We start from the raw sequence: 22984 nt of genomic DNA on the forward strand, positions 1-22984 counted from the left end.
GTTGAATTCTAAAAAGAGCTTCCAGCAAACCAATTTCAAAATTGCATCTATATTTAATAGATTGGACAAGCTGAGAAGCTAAGGCACTAAAGTAAACCCAGACACAAGTGTTATTCTACCCTCTATATTTGTAATATTGGATATTTGTGTGAAAGATTTGTTTAGCATTACTGTTGAAATTGCTCCCCCCCAAAATTCCTAAAACAAACTTGTTGAAAATAGGTTTGACTTAGCTTATTATCAGCTTGTTACAGCCTATTAAGGAATAAGTTTAAATTCCACAGATAAAAAGTCTGTTTGGAAAGTGAGTTGTTAACTCAAGGTCAAAACTATAGTTGGGGGCAGGAAAAAACATTTTTGATGGAAAATTGGTATTGCAGCTTTTACCAGTTAAATGTGAGTGGAAACTCATAATTTGTCTTTCATGCAATAGAATATCTTGGCTTGACAAATGTTAAAAAAATGCAAAATTTAAGAATGATGAACAACACTGAAATCTTAAACAACAAAGAAATATATTTTTGGGTGCTTTTTAAAAACAGGGAAAGAAAGAGGTTTTGGAAGAACATTTGACGTTACAGAGGCACTGAAGTTAAGCAGAGGCTGGAATGTTGAACTTGAGAAGATACATATAGAGTGGAGTGAAACAATGGTGGGAATTGGAAACTAGGACAAGGAGCTTAAGCTCCATCTGCCAAGAGATGGAGAGCTGGCATGATCAGTGTGTTGGGCCTCATGCGGGAGAGAAATTAAGCTGTTTAGTTTTAAGATATGAAGACATGGATAATTATAGCAGGTATTGCAACCTGGCAGTGGTCAGGTACACTAAAGCGCCTGAACATAATTGAGAAGCTCCTGAATAAGCTTAGGATCCCCAATGAGACTGTGATGGAGCAGTGTCATGTGCTGCTTGGAATCTATAATAGGATTAAATCTACATTGGCAGGGAAGCTCAATGGTTTTGCTTTCTTTGCACTTGTTTTTCATGAACAAAGAAATTTCGGACACTGTATGTATCTAAAAGGTGAGTGAAGTTAAGGTTATTCTCTTGAGAGGGGTGGTATTCTATTTGTACCTAACTGCAGCAACTTTAACAATGTGTACCTATAAAGAGAAACATGCTATTATAAGCACCCATCATCAAACTTACTACAACATGTGCCAAATGGAATATTTTGCCCAAGGCCTCAGAGGTGACAAATAAGATGACATCTGCCATTTTTCTTCCAAAGGAAAGAAAGCAAATATTACCTGTGGTCTTTAAAGCGAGCAACCTCTGCCTGAACTTATAATGGGGAAAATCTATCATGTAGTATTTGGGAAGGAATGCTAAATCATAACACCTTTAAAATGAGTCAAGAATTGATTATAACCACTAATAATCTTGTATTAGATGATGTGCCTTACGTGCTCCTCTGGGTAAGCTACGCTCAATAGAAAACACACACTAGAAGCAGTAATTCTAACTATTAAATTATGAATGCTTAACTTAGTTATCAATACATATTAGCATGACCTTTGGCATCAAATCTTCTTCAGATAGAGAAAAATAGATAAAATAAGCAATTTGTTAAATAATAGTTGAACAAAATGACTGATTAATAGTTAGTCGAATAGATGACAAATAAAAAATAATCAATGATAGATAACATTGTGTTAACTTATTTCAAATCTGGAATTTGAGATGCCTGTGCGATGATTTTGATATAGAAATTTGTATACAAATATCTGTTTGAATTGCTTCTGCACTTGTTTACCAAACCGTAGAAAATCCACATCTGTGCTGCTTTGTAGCAGGTCAAATTGAGCAAAACACAAAAATAATTCCAACATTAGTATTAATGTATTTCTGTACTGATATATAATATATATGTGTGATTGATGCAGTTTGATCTAAATATTTTAATGGAACGATCAATTGCAACAATCTTAAATGTCAGTCTTAATTTATCTTGTGAACATATTACAACATGTATTACATGTTAATGAGAATAACTATGATGTGCTTGATTACAACTTTTATTAGCATTGTATTTAATTATGGTGACAAAAACCCTATTACTTACCTACATTTAACTGAGTCTTCTGTGTTTGGTAATTGTGTTCAAAGTATTTGAATCAATCTCTCATCAGAGAACCATTTCTGCATTCAATAATTAATGAGTTCTGGTCAAAACTTTTGTTTCAGTGTTATGATAAAGCACTATATCAAATGCAAGGGTTTGTGGAGTCCTGTAGCTCAGTGGTTAGAGCACTCGCTTTGCAAGTGAGAGACCTGAGTTCAATTCCAGGCAGGGCGAAACCTTGGGCAAGTTTCCTTACTCCACACGCCTGATAATAATCCCTCCAAAACAAAAACAATAATAAATTGGTCATTTTCAATCTACGACTGTTTGTGGGACATTGCTGCCGCGTTCGCCCACAAATATACAGTCAATTCACTTTACAGTGTGTTCTGTGAAGCGCTTTGGGACATCCTCCCGACGTGAAAAGCACTATATCAAATGCAAGGATTATTATTATTATTTATTATTATAAGGGTTATTATTTACTTTCTGAGCCTTAGGAAGATTCATTGAAAAAACAGCCACATGTGTATTGAATACAACAGTAACTTTACCAATCCACCCACCCTTCTGCCACAAAAGCACAACTGGATTTGCACACAAGGGTTGATTGCAACACGATCAAATGGGTTGTGTTTCTTTTCATTAAAATGTGTCTTATGTACTTAAAATGTTTTATTGTGCACCAGGAAGCTAAAGAAATTGATATTAAAAAAATAATGTTAAGTGAATATCTAATGAATTGCTAATAAACTATGAAGACTGGTCTGGATGCAGACAAAGATAGTCTTATCTTTATTAGATGGATGATAAAGATCTCATGACATGATTTGAAAAGGGTTGGTAGTTTCTCTCAGTGTCCTGGTCAACGCAATTTCAGATAAGTTACTCATTTATTTCATGGCTGCCTGTTGAATCTATTCTGAACAAATTGCCTGCTATGTTTGCCTACAAATATAGTCACTACATTTGACAGCAATTACTTGTGAAGTGCTTTGACACATTTCAACATTATAGATGATATAATATTGAAATGCAAGTATTATTATAAATATTAGTAGAATAAAGATTCCCCTATGTATTATAAATCTGTTAACTTTCAATTAGTTGCATGACTGGGAGGGTCCTGGAATACAGTTAAACAATTCGAGTTTGGGAGCATGATAGGAACCTGAGATTGTATTTCTTAGTAGATAATGGTGATTATCTAAGGTATTTGCGATTTAGGATTCTCAATGCAACATTCGATGATTGGTTTGCAACAACTTGAAATGAGATGTTGGAAGCAATATTTAGTATTATTGGTAATGCCTATTGGTAGGAAGGTGAATTGGATGACTGTAGCCTAAGGCTGCCTAAAAATGGTGGGCTTGCTGCCACTAATGTGCTAATGGTCTGTGAACTGTCAAGTTTATGATTTGTACAGAAATAAAACTCAAAAACAGTTTCACAGCTCTCCCAACAGCACAAAAGTATTTTCAGTGAGTACTTGAAACATACAGGCTGTCAAAGGTTACCATGTCACTCCTCAGTCTGTGTAAAATTAGCTGATTTTAACCAGATTGCACCAGTACACCACAATTGACTTCAACTCTTGGATTAGTGGAATAAACAGTAGTCTGGGTCTCTCTAGTTTTATTATTGCTGTACTTTTGGCATCAGCGCTTTGCTGAGCTTTTCATCCTGCTGGTGCCAAAGTTCATTATATTGCTATGAGCACACAAAGATCAACTAGAACTAACTGAAGTGTGATTCCTCTCTCAACAAGGTCTTTCATATTTATGAAGCCACTGAATGAACGCAATCATTGCAAAGTTTGCCTTTCTTCTCGTTCAACTTTCTCCCATTTTACCATTTTTCCTGAAGCCAGATGATTCATAGAAATCTACAGCACAGGAGACCCTCTACCACAAAAGACAAACAGAGCAAGAAAATCAATTTAATCCTACCGCTCCACCTTATCCCCATACCCTTTCAAGCCCCTCTCATTCAGATGCATGTCTATTTCCCTCTTGAAAGCTACAACGGACTCCATCTCCACCATCCTACTCGCAGGGCATCCCACATTCCCAACAATTCTACTATTGAAAATATTCCTCTTAAATTCTCCTTTTGTTTTTTGTGGCTATCTTACAACTAGGTCCCCTTGTCACTGACAAACCCCCACCCACATCCCCATCAATGGAAATAATTCTCCCTACTTGCCCTGTCAAAACCCCTTATAATTTTGTTTATCTTGAGCCATTAGTGGAGTTTAGTGGTATAGTGTTGGCTGTTTCAAACAATAGAAAACACCATTGGGACAAAGCATGCTGGTCAAATGATTTGTATCTGTTTAGTGGCAGAATTTTTACCACAACCTTTAAGAGCGTTTCACAATTTTACAATGTGAATTATAAAAATCATATTTTCTGACAAATAGAAAATGCATATTCACAATTTGCCAGTGTCAACCTATATTTTTGTCTGTTTCATTGCAATATGATCCACATAATATTTTCAAATCCTGGGTAACCCAGGATAAGAATTGCGAATAATTATTAGCTGACAAATAATTAACTGACAACTGACGAGCAAATAATTATTTCAAATAATGAAATATTTGATTTTTCTCTCATTTTATCATTTTTCTTTGTTGGTTGAAGGTATAAACTCTAGTTTTGGGGGTACTCATGCACAGGCTGTGCAGAGCAGAGAAGCAACTGACAATTTTCAAAACCATTAAATGCATAGGGAAAATGTGTTCTGGTATATTCTATGTTTATACAGAATTTGCTAATTACTCCAGATTCAAATTTTGACATCCACTTTGGCTTTTTTTTCACAAAAAAAATTACAAATTGCTCTTAATTGCTAGGAATATCTTCAAATTTGTGTGTAACTTTCATAAATAATCTTAACTGCAGCCAAATTCCTTGGAATATTAAAGCTGCTCGATTAGTAATTGTGGATTGCATACCCAGGAAAATTTGTAAATCTGTGATTATATACTTGTGACTAGAGAGGGAAATATTTTCCAAAGTATTTATTACAATATCAGATTCCAGAGTCAAAAGCTACAAGGAAGAATAAAAATTATGCTTACAAAACTTCTGTAACATTTCAAATCTGAATATTTGTTCATTCCAATATCTCAAAACTACTAACCTGCATTTAACTGGGCCACTGAGAAGCCTGGAAGATTGAGCCCTGTTCTGCGCTCTGATTTTAAATTGGGAATGGCAGTAATGGTGCTCCAATTGGCTATAGCACTTCTACACCTGGGGGAGCAAAGACAAGCCAGAGTTCCCATTCTTCAGTGCTATCCAGTGACTATTGAGAAACATTGCTGTTTTGATCTAGTGGCTTCTGCCAGTTGGCTTTGATGTTTTCAAGGTTTTTCTCAATTATTGAATTAGGGACTGGGGGCATTGTAAGTTAGATACTTTCATCTTTCATGTTATTATTATCTCTGGCACCATGGTGTTTCATCCCTCTTATAGCTTTAATGGACTCAAACATCCCTTAATTCCATCCTATGGGTCTCTCAAGCTATGTGCCAGGGCAAGCAGCTTTGAGCCGCTAAGATGTCACTGTTTTACAGTTGCAACAGAATTTGTGAAGCACATAGATTGTACAGTACACAAATGGTCCATTTAGTCCAACTAGTCTGTGCCGGTGTTTATACCCTAATGGTAGAATGTGCTTTGCAAAACAAGATATGCTGCATGATTTTGTAATGATTAAATCATAATGGTGTGAAGCTGACATAGGATAAAAATAAGTAACCAATGTTTATCTATTACAAGAGTCATGCTAAGAACCTCAAAAAATACTGTATTTTGTAATGATTTCTTCTTCTAGTAATGGGAGCCATTAAAATTGTCTCTGAATCTGTGAATCTATGGAGGTTCTATTCAACTATATTGTGTTCTTTACTAACAACTTGCATTTATATACCTTCAGGAAAAAGAATGTCGCACAGCACTTGAGAAACATGGTGACCAGTGAGAAAGAAAATAAGAGTTTTAAAAATGCTGATCGAGATTTTTTTTAAGGCGTGGAGAAAGATTAGGAAGTGGTTTTGACCCAAAGCTTGGCCATTAATGTTGGAGTAAAGGGGAGCAAAAATGAGTTTCATAGATAGCAGTGTGTCAATGATTTGCGATGGGCCTGCAGTCAGACATTTTTTTTCCTAATGGAAAATATTTTCACATTACAAAATACTGTAATCCCCTTGAAACCAAAGCCGAGGGGATCTGCTCAGCTGTCTAACCCCTCACCATCTTTCCCTCACACCCCGGGCCCTACCCATCCCTCACTCCACACCTTCAATCCTGTACCCCGCCTCTCTCACCACCACTATAACCCACATGAAACCGACCACCTGCTCCTTCAATCTATCCCTACCCCTCTCATTATCTCCCAGCTCCACCTTCTTGCCCCTCTACTCCCAGACATCATAAACCTCTCCCTATCCACTGGCACTGTTCCCACCCATTAAAAAATGGCCATTATCATTCCTATCCTTAAAAAACCCTCCCTGGACCCAACTCTGCTCTCAAATTACTGCCCTGTCTCCAACCTCGCTTTCCTTTCCAAGGTCTTGGAACAAGTTGTTGCAAGTCGTTAATCAACTTCACGCTTTCCTCCCCCTTCAAGAACCCCTCCAAATGGGTTTCCATGCCACCCACAGCACTGGAATAGCTTTAATCAAAGTAACAAATGCCATTTTGTCCATCTGTGACCAGAGCTCCCTCTGCCTCCTCGACCGTTCTGCTGCCTTAGATACCATTGACCACTGTATCCTCCTCTACCACCTCTCCTCTCACCGCAACCTTCATGGTTCTGTCCTTGAATGGTTCAGATCCTACCTCTCACACCGTCTCTACTTCACCTCCACAAATGGTTTCGCCTCCAGCCACCGCACCATCTAGTATGGTGTTCCTCAGGGCTCTGTCCTTAGTCCCCTCCTCTTCAATATTTATATGCTCCCTCTTGGTGACATCATCCACAGACATGGGGTCAACTTCCACATGTGGATGACACCCAACTTTATCTCCCTGCCTCCATCCTCGACACCAGGACCACTGCTGTCCTGATAGAATGTCCGTCAGACATCAAGTCCTGGATGAGAGCGAACTTTCTACAGTTGAAAGTCAACAAGACTGAGGCTCTCCTGATTAGCTCCCCTCAGCACCTCCACACCACAGGTGCTGACAGCATCACCATTCCATGGATGCACACTCCACCTCACTGAACCAGTCCAGATCCTTGGCATCTTGTTTGACCCTCAACTATCTTTTCTACCCCACATCGGTGCCATAACCCACACTGCCTTACGCCACGTCCACAACATCACTCGGCTCTGTCACTGTCTCAGACCGCAGGCCACCGAAACCCTCATACACACATTCATAAAATTTAGGTTTGACTATGTAAACTCCCTGTTTGTTGGCCTACCTAACTCCTCCTTCCATAGGCTGCAGATCATTCAGAATGCTGTAGCTCATGTCACCTCCCGCACCAGGGTCCATGATCCTACCACCCCCATTCTTGCCAGACTCCACTGGCTTCCCGTCCCAAAGGGGATATAGTTCAAGATCCTGGTCCTCATTTTCAGAGCCCTCCATGGCCTTATCTGCAACCTCCTAACTCCTCTTAACCCCTCCTAATCCTAACAATCTGCCTGCTCCCTCCGCTCAGCGGGCTCCGGCCTGCTTTACGTGCTCTGTCTCACCCACCTCACCATTGATGGTGGGCCTTCAGCCACTCTTCCCCCACCCTCTGGAACTCCATCCCATGGTCCCTCTGCTTCACCCTCTCCCTTGCCTTCTTCAAGACCCTCCTCTTCTCCCGTGTCTTTGATCACCCTCCTTCCCCCCTTGCCCTCCACCTTCCCCCACCCCAACCCCCAGCTCGGGTCCCAAAAACTGACTGTCCAGTGCCTTGGGATCGCCTCCTGATGTGAAAGGCGCCGTACAAATGTAATTTTGTTGTTGTTGTAATATGCTGTTAATCAGAAAAATACGTCACTTGTGACAGCTAACAGGAGAGCAAAGAGGAGACCTAAAGTTGCCTCTTGTCACAACACAGAGGTTTCTCCTCCTCTTCTCTCCCCCAACAACACACTTGTAGAGTGTTTAAAATAACAGGCAAGCAGCAATGTGTAGTACAAATAGAATCCTAGTTTCATGGCTCCAGTATTAGCATGTGTATCCTTAATCCAAGTGTTTTATCGTATGTGCCTGAAGACAACTGTGGATGTTGTATAAAATAAACTGCTTGATGGAACCAAAAGCAGTTTCTTTCACTCCATTTCAACCTGGGATAGTGTCATGTCCAACATGGTTATTAAATATTTTGTATAAACCTATCATGCACAAGTTTTAACATTTTCAAAAATAAGTTGTGGTAAAAGTAATGGCAAATTATCTTATTCTAGAATTTTAAAGTTCAGCCAATTATAAATTTCAGTTGTGAGACATGACACATAAAGGTCTTGAATAATAATGATGATGATCCTTACATTTGATATAGCTCCTTATCATGTCTTCGAGACGTCTCAAAGAGCTTTACAGAATATGTAAAGTGAATTGACTGCATATTTTGTGGGCAAAACATGGCAGCAAATTGCGCACAGCAGTGCCACAAGTAGATTGGAGTGACCAAATTTTTATTATTATTTGAAGGGATTATTACGCCTGGAAAAGCGATCCCCCAATTGACTAACAACTGAGTTCCTTCTTACTGCTATGTAAACAGAGGCGTGTGGAGTAAGGAAAGTTACACTATGTTTCGCCCTGTCCGGGAATCAAATCCAGATCCTCTCACTTGCGAGGTGATTGCTCTAACCACTAAGCTACAGGACTCCATACTCTCTAGATTTTCTAATATCGAATAAAATTCAGCATTAGAATATCTAGGTCTGTTTAGTTGATGTCCACTTAACTCTTTTGTATAAGCCTTATCAAATTTTATCCTGAAGTTGTATAACTCCTGAACTTTCTTCCACTGTTTATGTTTTTCTGTGTGCTTAAATAATTACATTTGTTCTATGTATTTTGCAATTTGTCAGAGTACTGAAACTCAAAAAGTAGTAACATCCTGAAATAGTATCAACTAACATTCCGTAAACTATTAGTGTAACATTTATCCCTTTAATTTGTTGGAACACAAACAGCAATACACTGAAATATATTCTTTTATTGAAAATGTAATTCATCAAACACTTATAGAAATTTGAACCTTTACACTGGAATTCAATAGTATTACGCTGGAAATTACAAAAGCAAGATAGCTCCATGTTACTAAAATAAGCAGTCAAAATAGCAGTTTATTTTACTGCATAAACCACAGTAAGGCAGTACCCAGAAAGATAGATCCTGTCTGAAATGGAAGAGCACCTAAGCAAAAACATGCAAAAGGGGCAAACGTGCTTTGACATGTTACCATAGACCACACAGTTAGGCTGTAAACATAATATATGGCACAGTATAAACATTTTCAAACATTTGTAAAGTATCCATTAATTTCACTGGGGATGTGATACTTTTGGGTAGTGAGCATTGAGCAAAAGAGATGAGATGCTTGTGAAGAGTGGCACTGTTCATTACAATGTTAATCATGATAGTTAATTAGGTGGGGTTTTTTTTGCTCAATTTTCTCATCCACTTTCCATCTGTTTCAGGTGACTATTAAGGAATATAAGGAAGAAATTTGTGTTATGTGAGTATTACTCATCAACAGTAATTTTCGCAAGCACAGAATTTTTGTTTAGGTCATTTTCTGATAAAGTATGACATCTGTATTCTCCTGGGCTTTTCAGATTGGAGACCTGTGTTAATTAGCACTTCACAGGGATTTGATTTAATTCCATGGAAGTACAGTTTCACAGTGTGAGCAACACTAGAGGCTCTAGATATCTAGAAACCCTGTATAGTAAAACTACATGAGCAGCGATGTATTCTTATGGTAAATTAGAAAAACATGGGCCTGATGGGAGACCATTCCTACCATTCTAAGGTTATGCACACGTTGCTTTCTTTTGTCTTCTGCACATCTCCCTGTAAAGTAAACTAAACCTCTACCCATTAGTTGGAAAGGTGACTGGTTCACAGGTCTCTCTGCCATTCTCTCTTTTTGATCAGAAGAAATGTCTTGTGTACAGTTGATAATATTAGAAAAAAAGTAAGTTTGTTCTGCTTAAGATGCAATACAAAGATTCCAAAATTTATAAATGTTTAATTGAATTGAGCCAGAAGATATAAACCTTACAAGGGGAGCTGATATGTGCTTTCAATCACCATGTAATTGTGCTTCCTATTAAAGGTGAAGTATTTCTGTTTTTATGTTAATTGGAAATAAACCAGCTGCAAGCTGACTTAAAAAGTATTCAATTCCATTGAAAATCCAACATTTGTCATGGGCTTTTCAAAACAAAGTGACCTAATTAATAGATAATATTCCAAGTAAAAACTGTGTCCTGAATAATCCATGAAAATCTATCATTCTTGCATAAATAATTTATTCCAAACAGTATATAATTGCAGAATTTCAAATATCAAATTCATTTATTTAGTTATTTTGTTAAATTGCATATTTAACAAAGGTTTATAAAAAGTCCATACAAAGAGAATACTAAACTTGCACCTTTCCATTTCCAATTTCACTGTATAAAACATTGTTTTTTTTGAGGGGGGTGGGGGTCAGTTAAACCCAAACAATTAATCAGTTGAGCTAATACTAAATGTCAGTAAAATTGGGAGCACATCATTGGTAATTCTTTTTTCTAACAGAGGATTCCCAAACATCTGGAAATTCATCAAAGTCCTGAATTTCCATTAGAGTGTGCTGTGTAAAATACAAGCTGCACCTTACAGCCTTCTAGTATTTTATGTTGAGTTCTCATGGACAATAATGGGATCTTGAGGACAAATCAGAGCCTTTTTTTCTGGTTAATGATTTCATACGCAAATGTTCACCTCATGCACATCAGTAACAACTCACTGATAAGTGAAATACAAGTTACCATTCAACAGCTGATTGCTGTTCTCCAGTGCTGAAGCTGTAGGTATTGCAGTGGATAGACTGGTCACATGGTTATTAGCGTTTTTATCCTGCATCTCTGAAATGTTTCCAGTTCCACAGTTTTCGTCTCTGTTGGACAGGCTCCAGCTACCTCCATTACCTGAACCTAATTAAAAAAAACACAATAAAATGATGTTTTTGACAGACCCAATTTCCCCTTCAGCACAAAGGAAAGAAGTTTCAATCCATCTGGTTAGGCATAAGTGTAAATGTTCAATGTGCTTTGATATGCAAAACACATGTAAATAATCCAGTTTAAACAGAAAACTATACTTTGAAAATGTCCATAGTAAGAAAGTGAAACACTCATGGATGGAACTACGTATATCCATGTGTGGGATAGACGATATTAAGTATACCTTAACTCAGAGAATGAGGATGTCGCCACTCCAAATCGTCCTTTCATAATTTGTTCCATAACTCTACGTAGTATGGTTAACTTTGTTGTAATACGAGAGGTGTAGCATTAGTCTTGATTCACTTACTGCCTACCTTTGCTAGTTGGAAGAATAAAGAATTTGATACAAGTGTAAAGAAGAAATGTGGTTGACAGTTTTGCAGATACACTGAAGTACCACTAAAGGAGTGAGGTAATCACCATTGCCTCTTCTTCCTCAGAATGACCCCAATCTTGTTATGCAAGCTGATAAGAGAAAGTAATAAAGTCTTACCAAACAGTAAACTTGCTGTTACTTGCAAACAGCAAAGGAACAAAAGATTGAGTAACATCTTTAGATGTAGCAGGAGAGTGACATGTAATCATCCATGGGGTGGATGCAATACTCTTTTTAAAGTATTGAAGCAATGAGGAGAATGAAAGAACAATTACTTTTTGAACCAAATGGATTTCTATAAGGAGCCACCATGACGTAAATCTGCACTCTCTCAAATCACTAATCCAAAAAGTAACACAAGCATATTTTTGGGGAGGCAAAGCAGCATAAAAGTAGGTTGACATTATGCAATGTTGTACAAGTGGTGGTTCAGATTTTGCCCACAAATACTTTAGGAAAATATTGGTACAGAGAAGAGTTTGAAAGGCAGGAATTTGCATTGTAGGAATTACTCCTTTGTTTACTTAAATACATGAACAGTTGTTACTTTCTAGTTATCTCAAAGTAGACAATCTAGAGACAACTGTATATATATATATATATGTGCACACTCACTGCCAACATCTCATTACTGCAGACCCTTATTCTCAAATGAGCTCTTCTCCTATTATTTTTCTTGGAATGGGACACTTTACCAGTCAAAGATAATTTTCTTATCAATTTGATCCTAATGAACACAGAAAGAACAGTAGAAATTACACTGGTGTTCACTAGGTTAGTGAAAGATTTCCCACAATTTTGGGTTTTCCATAGTAATTTTCTTCCAGCAAGTTCTGATTAACCTTGCTTTTAAACTTCTACAAATAAAGCCAGAATTTCAGGGGATAAAGGAGATTGAGGTGAAGTTGCTACCACATCTCTGGGTGTAATTTGGAGTTTTGTTAAAGGGACTCTTTCTGGAATCCTGTTAAAAAATACTGCAAATTTGAATACCTGTTGACTTACAGGAACTCAGCATGAAAATTAATTCATGATTTTTTATGTGTTAGTGTGACTTACTTCCAGACACTGGAACAAGTCCTCATTTATATGATTTAGATTTCTCATTAAGAAATCCCATTAAGAAATAGCAGAAATTAGGCCAACACTCCCTTCGTGTTCAGGGCTGGGGGTAATGGGGCTTAAGGGATGGGATATGTCAGTCATTTTCAAATATTTAAATGCAATTTCCAAGCAGATCAGATATAACCTGCCTTCATATCTCCAACCCATTTATACTTTGATCATGATAAAGATAATTTTTCAAGTCAATCAAAATATTTTGCCCTATCATGGGAAATTTTAAATGGTATTTAAAAATGTATAAGGGGAAAGGAAATGTTTCCAAGTAGTTCCTTCCACACCACTGTCTTCCCAAGGTATTATTTTCACTTACATTGAAATTATTTCCTGGCATTGACATCAATACACTACCTCAGTGCCTGAAGGCATTCTTTCATCTGTTTTTATATGGCAGTACTGAATAACCTGTGATCAGCCTTTTTGTATCCATCTCTATTGTTGCAATGATGTACAGAGTACAAAGAACTTTGATCCCAAAAAGCAAGTGTTTGTGGGGTTGTTGATAAGCTGATAATATCCGAGTGACAATGTGAGTATTTGATTACTTAATAACATGGGTACTTTATTCCTCACTAATATATTGTGAAGATGTATCCATGTTGCAAAAGATAGGTTCGGATGCAGAAATCTTTTTGACCTAATTGATTTTATTCTTCCAGAATGCTCATTCTATTTCCTTCCCGTCACGACTTGTGTTTATATATAGTGCCCTTCATTGATGGTTTCTCGGAGCACTTTAACTTACTTCTTTAAATAAGTTCAGAGTCCTGGCCTCAACCATTCTTCCTGGTCACCTGTTCCAGATGTTAGTTACTTTTTGTGTAAAGATATTTTGGGGTTTTGCTCTTACAATTACCCTTCACAACCCCACCTGAATGTGGGAAATGGCAGAATTGGGCTGATTTTTAAGGAGATACTATACATTTTGAAGTTTTGGGCAAAGTTACGATGTTGAAACCTAAAGGAAATCAAATTCTTCCCAATATTTGTCATAATCCTTGCACAAAATGCCTTTCACTTCAAAGGGACAGCTCAAAGTGCTTTAAAGGATTTACTGTAAAGAGTAATGGCAGTGTACTTTGTTGGCAATTGCCTACAAATGTATGGTAATTTTACCTGTTATTTGAGACAAGTGTATACACCATCGCTATGTATAGGGCACTGATGGTTTAGTGCTTCAAAGACTCTACCTGTGTGAAGAGTGCTATAAAAATGCACATTAATTTTGTTTGCTGATGATGGTTTGATATGTGGTTAATCTGTATGAAGCTAGAGATTAGTACTTTGGTAAACAAATAAAATTATAATTAGAAACCAACAGGTTGTTTTGGGTTCAAGCTCCACGTTGGGACATATACATATAGTCTTTGCTCCAATGCAGTGCTGGGGTGTGCTCTTAACTATGATAAGAATAATTTCAAATATCTCTTTGTATTCATCTTGGTTTTGTTAAGCACATTTGAAAATTGCTGCTTTGGTACATGCTGAAATTCCTATAAAAATCTTAAGATAATTCCTGGAAATGTAGAGTAGTCACTTTCTGATGGACAATATTCATAAACAAAATGTAAAATGTGATCAGTCATATTGTACAGGTCTGTTAACAGCTGAATTACTGTAATAATAAATTGTATATATATAACATCTGTGGTGCAATCTCTCTGCAGGTGACCTATGCATAATGGTTACAATGATTTGACTGTTGTTGATTGAGAGCACAACAGTAAAAACCTGGAAGCAGTTCTCAAATATAGGTAATGTATGCTGAAAGACACTGAAACCTCATCTTTTTAACCCAAGTAGAATTTTCGTTCATTCTCTGTTCTGGTCTAAGGCCACAGTTCTAACTATTATGCTTCACAGTGACTGCAGAAAAAGTAATGGTGATAAGTATAAACTGTTTATTATCATTGTAGTGAACACAATATTCTATTGTACAAAATAAAGGAAAGATCTCTATTAATCTCAAACTACTAATCTTAGTAAAAAAAACACATGTAGTGAATTATTGAATACAGGGAACCATGTTACAGCACCCTATGTGTAACACTGCCTTGCTTACAGCATATGTCAATTATGGACCCATTCTAAATGGAAGTACAGTACACCTGGCTTCCAGGCTTTACTAGCCGGAGTCATTGAACCCAGCCACTCGGGCAATACAGGAATCCTGTATTGTAAATGTCTGATACAATTACCGACAGTTAGATTAGTTAGTGTCATCAATAATTCAGTTTATATTTTATGGAGGAGGGTAAAGTGTAGTACACGGGTTATAGTTAACCAATCATTTTAAAGTCTTTCAGAACACTCAAATACTCTAGTTGCAGTAACAATGTCTTTCTGAAAGAAAGTTTCACTCTATCAAATATGGGAAGCATGACAAAATGGGGGGTGAAGGGAGGAGGAAATCTTCCTTGCTAAAAGAACATTCAGCTAGATTTCACATCATGTATCCTTTCTATGACTAAAAAGATGTACCCTTCATGTGTACTACTTAGTTCTCTTGATCAGAGGTGTGGCATCTAATAAAGTAGCTGATTTTTTTTTCTTTTCTAGCCAACAGGCACGCCAACAGAGATGAGACAATTTAGACAAAAGGCAGGGATCAAACCTGGGACCTCCCTAGTCTATATGGTTCAGTACCACACTGAGCAGTGTTTACCAATTGAACCATCAAAGAGTTTCTATCATACATATCAAAAAGAGCTTCAAAATCTGTCACTTAAGATCCTTTTGGCTATTATTTAAATCTACATGGTGTCTGAAATAAAAAATAAACTAAAACAATAACTGGTGGGAGAGGAGGAGGAGGGGTTGGGGGAGGGGACACCTTTCCTAATATACTGAATACACCCAGGCCAGGAGATGTTGGTGGCTATGACTAAAGCTATGGAAAGTATTAGAAATTTGGATAATAGGATATAATAAATGTGTTATAAAATAACTTGGTATTTATAATATATATTTTATAACACAATCATGATATCCTATTATATTTTAGAATATATTATATTGCTACTTCCTTGCCCATCTTCAGGTCGCGCCTGAAGACCTTCCCCTTCAACTGTGCCTACTGTCAACTACTCGCTTCCACCCAGCTCAGCATTGTGCTCGCCTCTATCAAGTGCTTGGGATGCTACCCTGCATGAGGGGCACTATATAAATACAAGTTGTTGTTGAGATATAAGTGCCTAGAAATTGATGACCATACTCAGACCATTTATGGACCCAAATCATTGTTATTATAACAGGTTTCCCCTGTACCTACTGTAATGTTTTCGAGGAGCTGAGAGAAATCTGCATTAACTTTTGATGCCTGTGCATATATTTTTTGCCTTTCCCTTATTAGATTTTTTAAAGTTGCTTTCAACTTATTTTCCTGTATTTATTTTGTTAAAGAGAAGCTTTTATAGTGATAATTTTCCTATTGATCATATTTTAGTTTTGTGAAAGGAAGCCTTAGAGAAAAGGAAGCATTTGTACTCACCTTTAAGTAAATCCCAGCTATGTAGATATTTTGCTGATATAATTACATTTACATATAATTCTATTTACACCAAGCTTCCAGAAATTGTATAGACTTGCTGTGCCTTACATACAGAAACTGAATCTACTCACACTCTATCTCCCGTATCTTCCTTCCTGTGGTTGATTTCCGTAGAAGACATCGGCCTGAGCTAAAGAGACTGTTCAGCTCATCAAGTGGGCTGGTAATTGGTCTGAGGATCATAGAAGAATGAGGAAACATTGATGGATTCCCTACTGAGGAAGACAAATGCTTTCCAGGTTCTGTCCTGCAGGTTTTTGCTGGTGAGCAAGGGAACCTTGGAGAGTTTGTAGATGAAGCTCCTCCTTGTAAGGGATTTGGTTTCTGAGGTATTTTAGAAACATCTGTGCTCACAGCTGGCTTTCCTGCATTGGCAAAGCAAGGAGTAGAAGTGTCTATCTGGAAAGTAAAATGCGAATGTGGCCTGTACGGAGGAGGAGTAGGAACTAGTGGGAGAGGAGGAGGGGTTGGGGGAGGGGACACCTTTCCTGATATACTGAACACACCCAGGCCAGGAGATGTTGGTGGCTCATTTTCTCCTTTAGGGTGCTTCGAGTATTGTGGGGAGAGGGGTGAAGTGCCATCCGTCTGTACAGAATAATTCAAATTTGTTTCCAGCACCGGTAATCTTTTGACCTCAAGCGGGGTGAGAGGTGATTCATCAGAGGCAGGAGAACATTGTGCTGGGGTTGGAGGGAATATAAGCAGAGGCGGGCGGTGGGGCAGCAGGTTTGGAAATGGCGGGGGGATGTCGCATACTAATTCTTTGCAACTTGGCATGGTGGGGCTGCCCATTTTGAAATCCTCTGACAATGGCACATTTTTGTTCTCCGCATGAGGTGGGGGAGAAGTGGCCTGCTTTAAAAATATTGTGTTTCCTTCTTCAGGCAGGCAATATTTCATCTCCTCATAAACAGATTCTCCCTGATCTGGACTCTCCATCTCCGCCAGAGCATTCCCTCCTGCCCCAGCAGTCACTCCCATTTCTATATAAACAGGCTCATTATCTTCTTCCTGTGACACATGTGGACCATAATGTGGTCCATCAGCAGATGCTGCTCTCTGAACAGTCCCAAAGCTGTGAGCAGCTTTAGTCATTGTGCTTGTAAACCGAGTCGCAGAGGATTTCCTTGTACAGATCTCTTCATACGATCCAGTCAGTCTAGTGTTGGGGCTGCGTTTTGGCTTTGGTGGAGGAATCTTTTTCATTGTGCTGTAATCATCACTATGAGGTCTCGGTTTAGTCAAGAACACTGTGAAGGAAAACAGAATAGGTGTCAGAAACAATTTAATTTGCATACAGTTCAAATAAAATGCCTTTTTTTTATGTCTCATTACTTAAACAAATTGAATAATGCTGGGTAAAAGTCACAAAAATAAATGAATATCCTTTCTAAAGTGTATTGTTTTTATACACATATTTTATTGGCTACTATTTTTCAACATATGTGCGCATATTTTTCAATGTATTTAACAATACTCATTCCATTTAGGGGATACAATATAATAATTTTCTTGGCTAGTCTTAAACACTTCCATCATATTTACCATAACATCATTTTCTGGGTGGAGAATAGGAACCCGTAGTTATAAGTGTACTTAGTTTACTGCTGGTGGTGGAATATTGAACCAAAATGGATCCAAACCTATTGATCTAAATTACTAAAATTTTGATGTTTATCTTTATTCTCCACTTGATCAGAAATCTACCAACCTTAGAATAATAAGCAAACATACACACTTAGTGTGTACATTTATCTGTGAGTGGAAAATAAGCTCCATTACCAATCGTGCCAGAGGAAACTTGGTTCATCGCCAACATATTTTTGTCATTTTGGATTTGAATTTTTTGTTGAAGAAAGAAATCTGCTATTGATCAAGCACCTGAACTCAAACTTGACCCGACCCAGCCAGCTTTGAATTTGTAGCCTCCAAACACATTTACAGTAACACTGTCAACTGATATTACACCAATCAGTGGGTAGACCAAGTGTGATAGAGTAGATGTAACACGATAGTGCAGCTTTAAGAAATATGCTAAAGTTGCTTGTGGTCTAATAAGATATTGTTGCTTTAATCCTACTTTTAGTGTCCATTATCAGATTCTTATCAGTTGATAGTGAGTGACATTATGTTCCTATGATACGCTAATGAGTTGTAGTGGATGAGAAGCGACAAGTTCAAGGAAGCTGTGAGCAGATCAATAAGAGGATGCGAGTGAGTCCATCAGGTGAAACTAGCACCAAATGTCTTGATTCTCTAATAGTCTTATGCCATTGTATCAATACCTTCCTTTGGAGAAGATACCGATTTTGGAGGTAACCAATTAAATAAGGACGCATCTGCCTTTCAGATGGACATTAAAGATCGCATGACAATATTTGTAAAGAGAAGGGCATTTCTCCCAGGTTCCTGGCCAATATTCCCCCAAACAAAATTGGTCGCTTACTCCATGTCTATTTGTGAGACATTGCTGTATGCAAATTGGTTGCTACGTTCGCCCACAGATCAGTTACTGCACTTTACAGTATAACCTGTTAAGCACTTCAATGACATGTTAAGGAGCTAAATTAAATGTGAGGATTGTATAGCATAAAATACAAGGATTATGTATTTTATTTGCAGTACTATCCAGCAGTTTACTAACAGTATTGACTACAAGAATCCTAGTGTGGGGCTGGTCATCTTACGACGGCAAGTTAATTCTTGCAAACCTGCAGGTCCTATAAACACAACTTACACCAGCATTGAAGAGGTGTGGCATCTAATAACTCCCCTATCGAACAATAATACTTGAATCATGGAAATTAAACTTCATTATCTAGAAACATGTAACTGTTAAGAACTGCATTGCAAATTTGTCAAAGAGAGTTACAAATAATAGGATTAAGTACAACCCAGCCCTGTTTTGAAAAATCCCACATGCCACCTAAAATCTCCAATTGAAGTTACTTATACACAAAAAATAGCCACAAGTTTAATCTGCAATGTATTGTGAGGTATGTTCTAAAATAATTCTCTGTGGAATTCACTGACATGCCACGGTCCCTGATGCTGCTGTTTAGGGGCAGGAGGATCAGATGTTGGACAAATTGAGACAGCGTTGCAAAAGTTCAAAGATTAAATATTGACCTGTGGAGTCAACATCTCCCAATAATTTAAATGGAATAAAGCTTTTCTTTAGCACAGCACACATCTGCACACTTTAACATTCTTCTATTATGCTCCAGCTATTACATTTGGACTGTTTTCATCCAGATAACTGAACAGATATTGTTGAAAAAATATAAAATTCACTGTATCTCTAATTCCCTGAGGATTTAAGTTAATGAGCGGATGTGTGTATAACATGCATATATATTAGATTGCATTTTGTCTATGAAATATTCAAATTCGGATGTGACATGTGAAGCTAGATGTTTTAACTTGGATTAATGTTCTTATCAGAATATATATGACAGCACACATTATCTTTCTAATGGAGAGCAGAACAGATAGAGAATAATGGGTTATTGATGTAGCAATGTCATTGTGGGATTCTGAAATCATTGTGAATAGTAACGGCAGTCCTCAAGTTCTTTTCGAGTGAGCAGTAGAATCTGATACTAAATCACAGTAAAATCTGTTTTAATAGCTTAGGTAAGATTGTGTTAATACCTTGACATTAGAAATGCAGCATTATCCCTCTTTTCTTCATTTAATAACTGATTACCTGGATTTGCTGTCTGCAGTGCACATTACGTATCGGGTAACAAGAATAAAAGAGATATCTTTAAAAGATGCATACATTACATTCTGAATGCTAAACCACCTATGTCATTAATGTACAGATTAATCGTTAAAACAAATCTCCCACTTTCATCTAAATTTTACCCTGTTTCTGAATGCCAAGAATTATTCTTCAAACCTTCAGGTGCTGTTTCCTTAGAAGCCGCCGACAGGCATGCAGTCACAGCTTCGTATGAAGCACTCAGCCGGGTATTGGGGTCCCTCTTTGGTTTGGGAGGAGGTTGTTTCCGTGGTGACTGCAGGCCATTGCTATCATCCATACTGAATACTGAGTGAAGGGAGGGTGATCTGATGGATGATCCAATCACAGAATGTGCCAACCCATCCACAAAAGTAGGTACCGGCGCGGAGCCTGAGTGAAAATGCTTCGGCGTTCTGCAGCCCCCAAGATTGTCTCCATTGACCTTTCCACTCTCGTTGCTAGATCTGAAATTAAAATGATAGCTGGATGCTGAATGACAACAATGAACCTGTTCATGCAAACATAATACCAGCTTTTTAGAAAACAAGTCACCAACACCCCCACTGTGAGGCGAGGATGGAAGCACTAATCCTGTCAAACACAAATGCAAGGAAACAAAGCTTGCTCTCTTGTCCTGCAAATTTTTGCTCCTTTCATTTAAAACTACATAAAACATTTTACCTTTTGCTTTATTTAAGATTTTTCAGAAATACCGATAATTAGCCACAGACATTTTTTTGAATAATTTCCTGCCATTCGGATGGGAATTCGAAGCTCCCGTGCCATCAATTTAGTTGCTTGCAAGTAAGAAAATTCACAACAACGAACAGTGTCGTGTCTAGGGCTGTTCTACACATTTTGAGCCTGCCTGACAAAGCTGGTAGGATGCAGTGTAGACTTTAACTATTTCACCGGAGCAAATCATTATTCCGACTTGAAATTGCAACAAGACCTTCAAAGCAGCATCGTTTCATTCGGTTTCTGTGTGACAAATCAGTGCCGAGAATAGTAATACTGAAACAGTACCATATGCTTGCATCTGGTAAATCAAACTGTTAATGCAGGAAATCTCAGCACAGCAGGTAATTTGTTTTCACTGCAGTATTGAATTCCACACTTTTATCTGTGGCATTGACCTTCGCCACTCAATACAATAATATCTAAAGCTCTTGGATGGTTTACGTAATCATTTTTACACATTTTTACGTAGTTATTATCAAAAAACATTGCCTTTCCTCTCCCCCCCAACCCTTACAACATTTTCCAAAAATGAAGTCATCTTTGCAGTGAACTTGACACTGAAGGTCCAATGCTTACCGTTTTGTGATCTCCTCATTTCTGTTTCGTGCTTCTAACTTTTCTCTCAGGTAAGCTGCATTAATTTCATTTCGAATCCTATCACTTTCCCGTGCAATGTCAGAGGCATTCTGAATCACCAAGGCATCATATGTTTTCAGTCCCATATCTTCCGCGGATTGCAGAAAGGTTTCAATGGAGGTGACCTCTTGCTGTTTAATGTTCATCTTTTGCAGCAGCCGCTGGCGAGCTAGAAACCCTCTGACAACTACCATTATGGAAAAGATTATGCATCACATTTGACACAATATAACACGCCAGTCAATAATGTAGAACAAAACAATGGAATGTGAAACTGATCATCCAAAAACAAGTCAATCGATGACAAATACAACATAATGGCAACAATTAGGTTTCAGCTGTTTACAAAGGCCTGATTTGAGATTGTTTTGTGTGTACATTTCTGAATTGTTCAAAATAAAAATATAAACCATAAACATTTTAAATAAGGCCTGATAACATGTTGCAATACATGTGTCCCTTTTGACTCTTAAAATCTTGCAATTGCAACATGGTTTATAAAAATATGTATATTTTACAGTATAATTTTAACATTGTTTTTACCTTTCTGACAGGTTATAATTTTCTTCTGTAAATGTACGCACTGCTCATTGAGGTGATCAGCTTGCCAATGCTTCAGAAATACTTTGCTCTGACCCATCTGAACAATTGAAATATTTAAAATCAGATAACAGATAAAAGTTATGAATAATACATTCTCATCGTGATGTGCTGGAGCTTCTAACAGGATCTGATTCCAAGTTCATTTTTAACTTTTATATCTGATGCAGTTACAAGTCAAATGTTTTCCCGGACGGAGAAACATCTTAAAATGTTTAAAATGTACATTTTACACCTGTCAATCATCTAATATTCAATTTGCTTACACATTTTGAAAAATACTAAATAAAATATACTTTTTGAGGATTTCTTTTCACTCTTTACAGTTGAAGATAAATTGACTCTGTAACAATTCTTGTTTTCTGAAACTTCTCAACCGTTCAGTAGGTTACTGCATTCCACAGCATGGTACAGAACGGATTAGGAAGATCCTAGTTTAAAATCAGTTCAGCAAATTGATCTCAACCTGGATGGTAGTGGTGATGCTCCTAATCAGTGCTCTGAGATGCTACCCAATGTGAAGGGCGCTATATGAATGCAAGTTGTTGTTGTTGATCAGATAGGATGCCTAATATTTATCCACTGGCTCCCCATCCCCCAGAGGATCGAATTCAAGATCTCATCCTCACGTACAAGGCCATTCACGGCCTTGCTCCCTCCTACCTCTCCGACCTACTATCCCCCTACTTACCTGCCCGTACCCTCCGTTCCTCTGGCTCCGGTCTGCTGCACATTCCCCGCCTTAACCACCCTACCATGGGTGGCCGGGCCTTCAGCCCCTAGGCTCTGAAACTCCATCTCCCAGTCCCTTCGCCTTGCTTCCTCCCTTTCCTCCTTCAAGGCCGTTCTCAAGACCTTTCTCTTTGACCGTGCTTTCACCTCCCCTCTCGACGCT

The 22984-nt window shown here is 37.8% G+C and overlaps 1 protein-coding gene across 1 annotated transcript in view; it reads right to left on the reverse strand.

The window, feature by feature from the left end:
• myo16 (myosin XVI) overlaps positions 1-22984 on the reverse strand; it is a 247081-nt gene that overhangs the window by 21376 nt on the left and 202721 nt on the right. Inside the window, exons 29-33 of the mRNA XM_042334636.1 lie at positions 22033-22129; positions 21430-21676; positions 20269-20576; positions 16433-17614; positions 11077-11235 (exon numbers count right to left, since the gene is read on the reverse strand). Of these exons, the coding sequence (XP_042190570.1) occupies positions 11077-11235; positions 16433-17614; positions 20269-20576; positions 21430-21676; positions 22033-22129 (1993 nt within the window). The remainder of the gene's footprint in view (positions 1-11076; positions 11236-16432; positions 17615-20268; positions 20577-21429; positions 21677-22032; positions 22130-22984) is intronic.

This window comes from Callorhinchus milii, unplaced genomic scaffold (assembly GCF_018977255.1).
Source record: "Callorhinchus milii isolate IMCB2004 unplaced genomic scaffold, IMCB_Cmil_1.0 Scaffold4, whole genome shotgun sequence".
NCBI lineage: Eukaryota > Metazoa > Chordata > Chondrichthyes > Chimaeriformes > Callorhinchidae > Callorhinchus > Callorhinchus milii.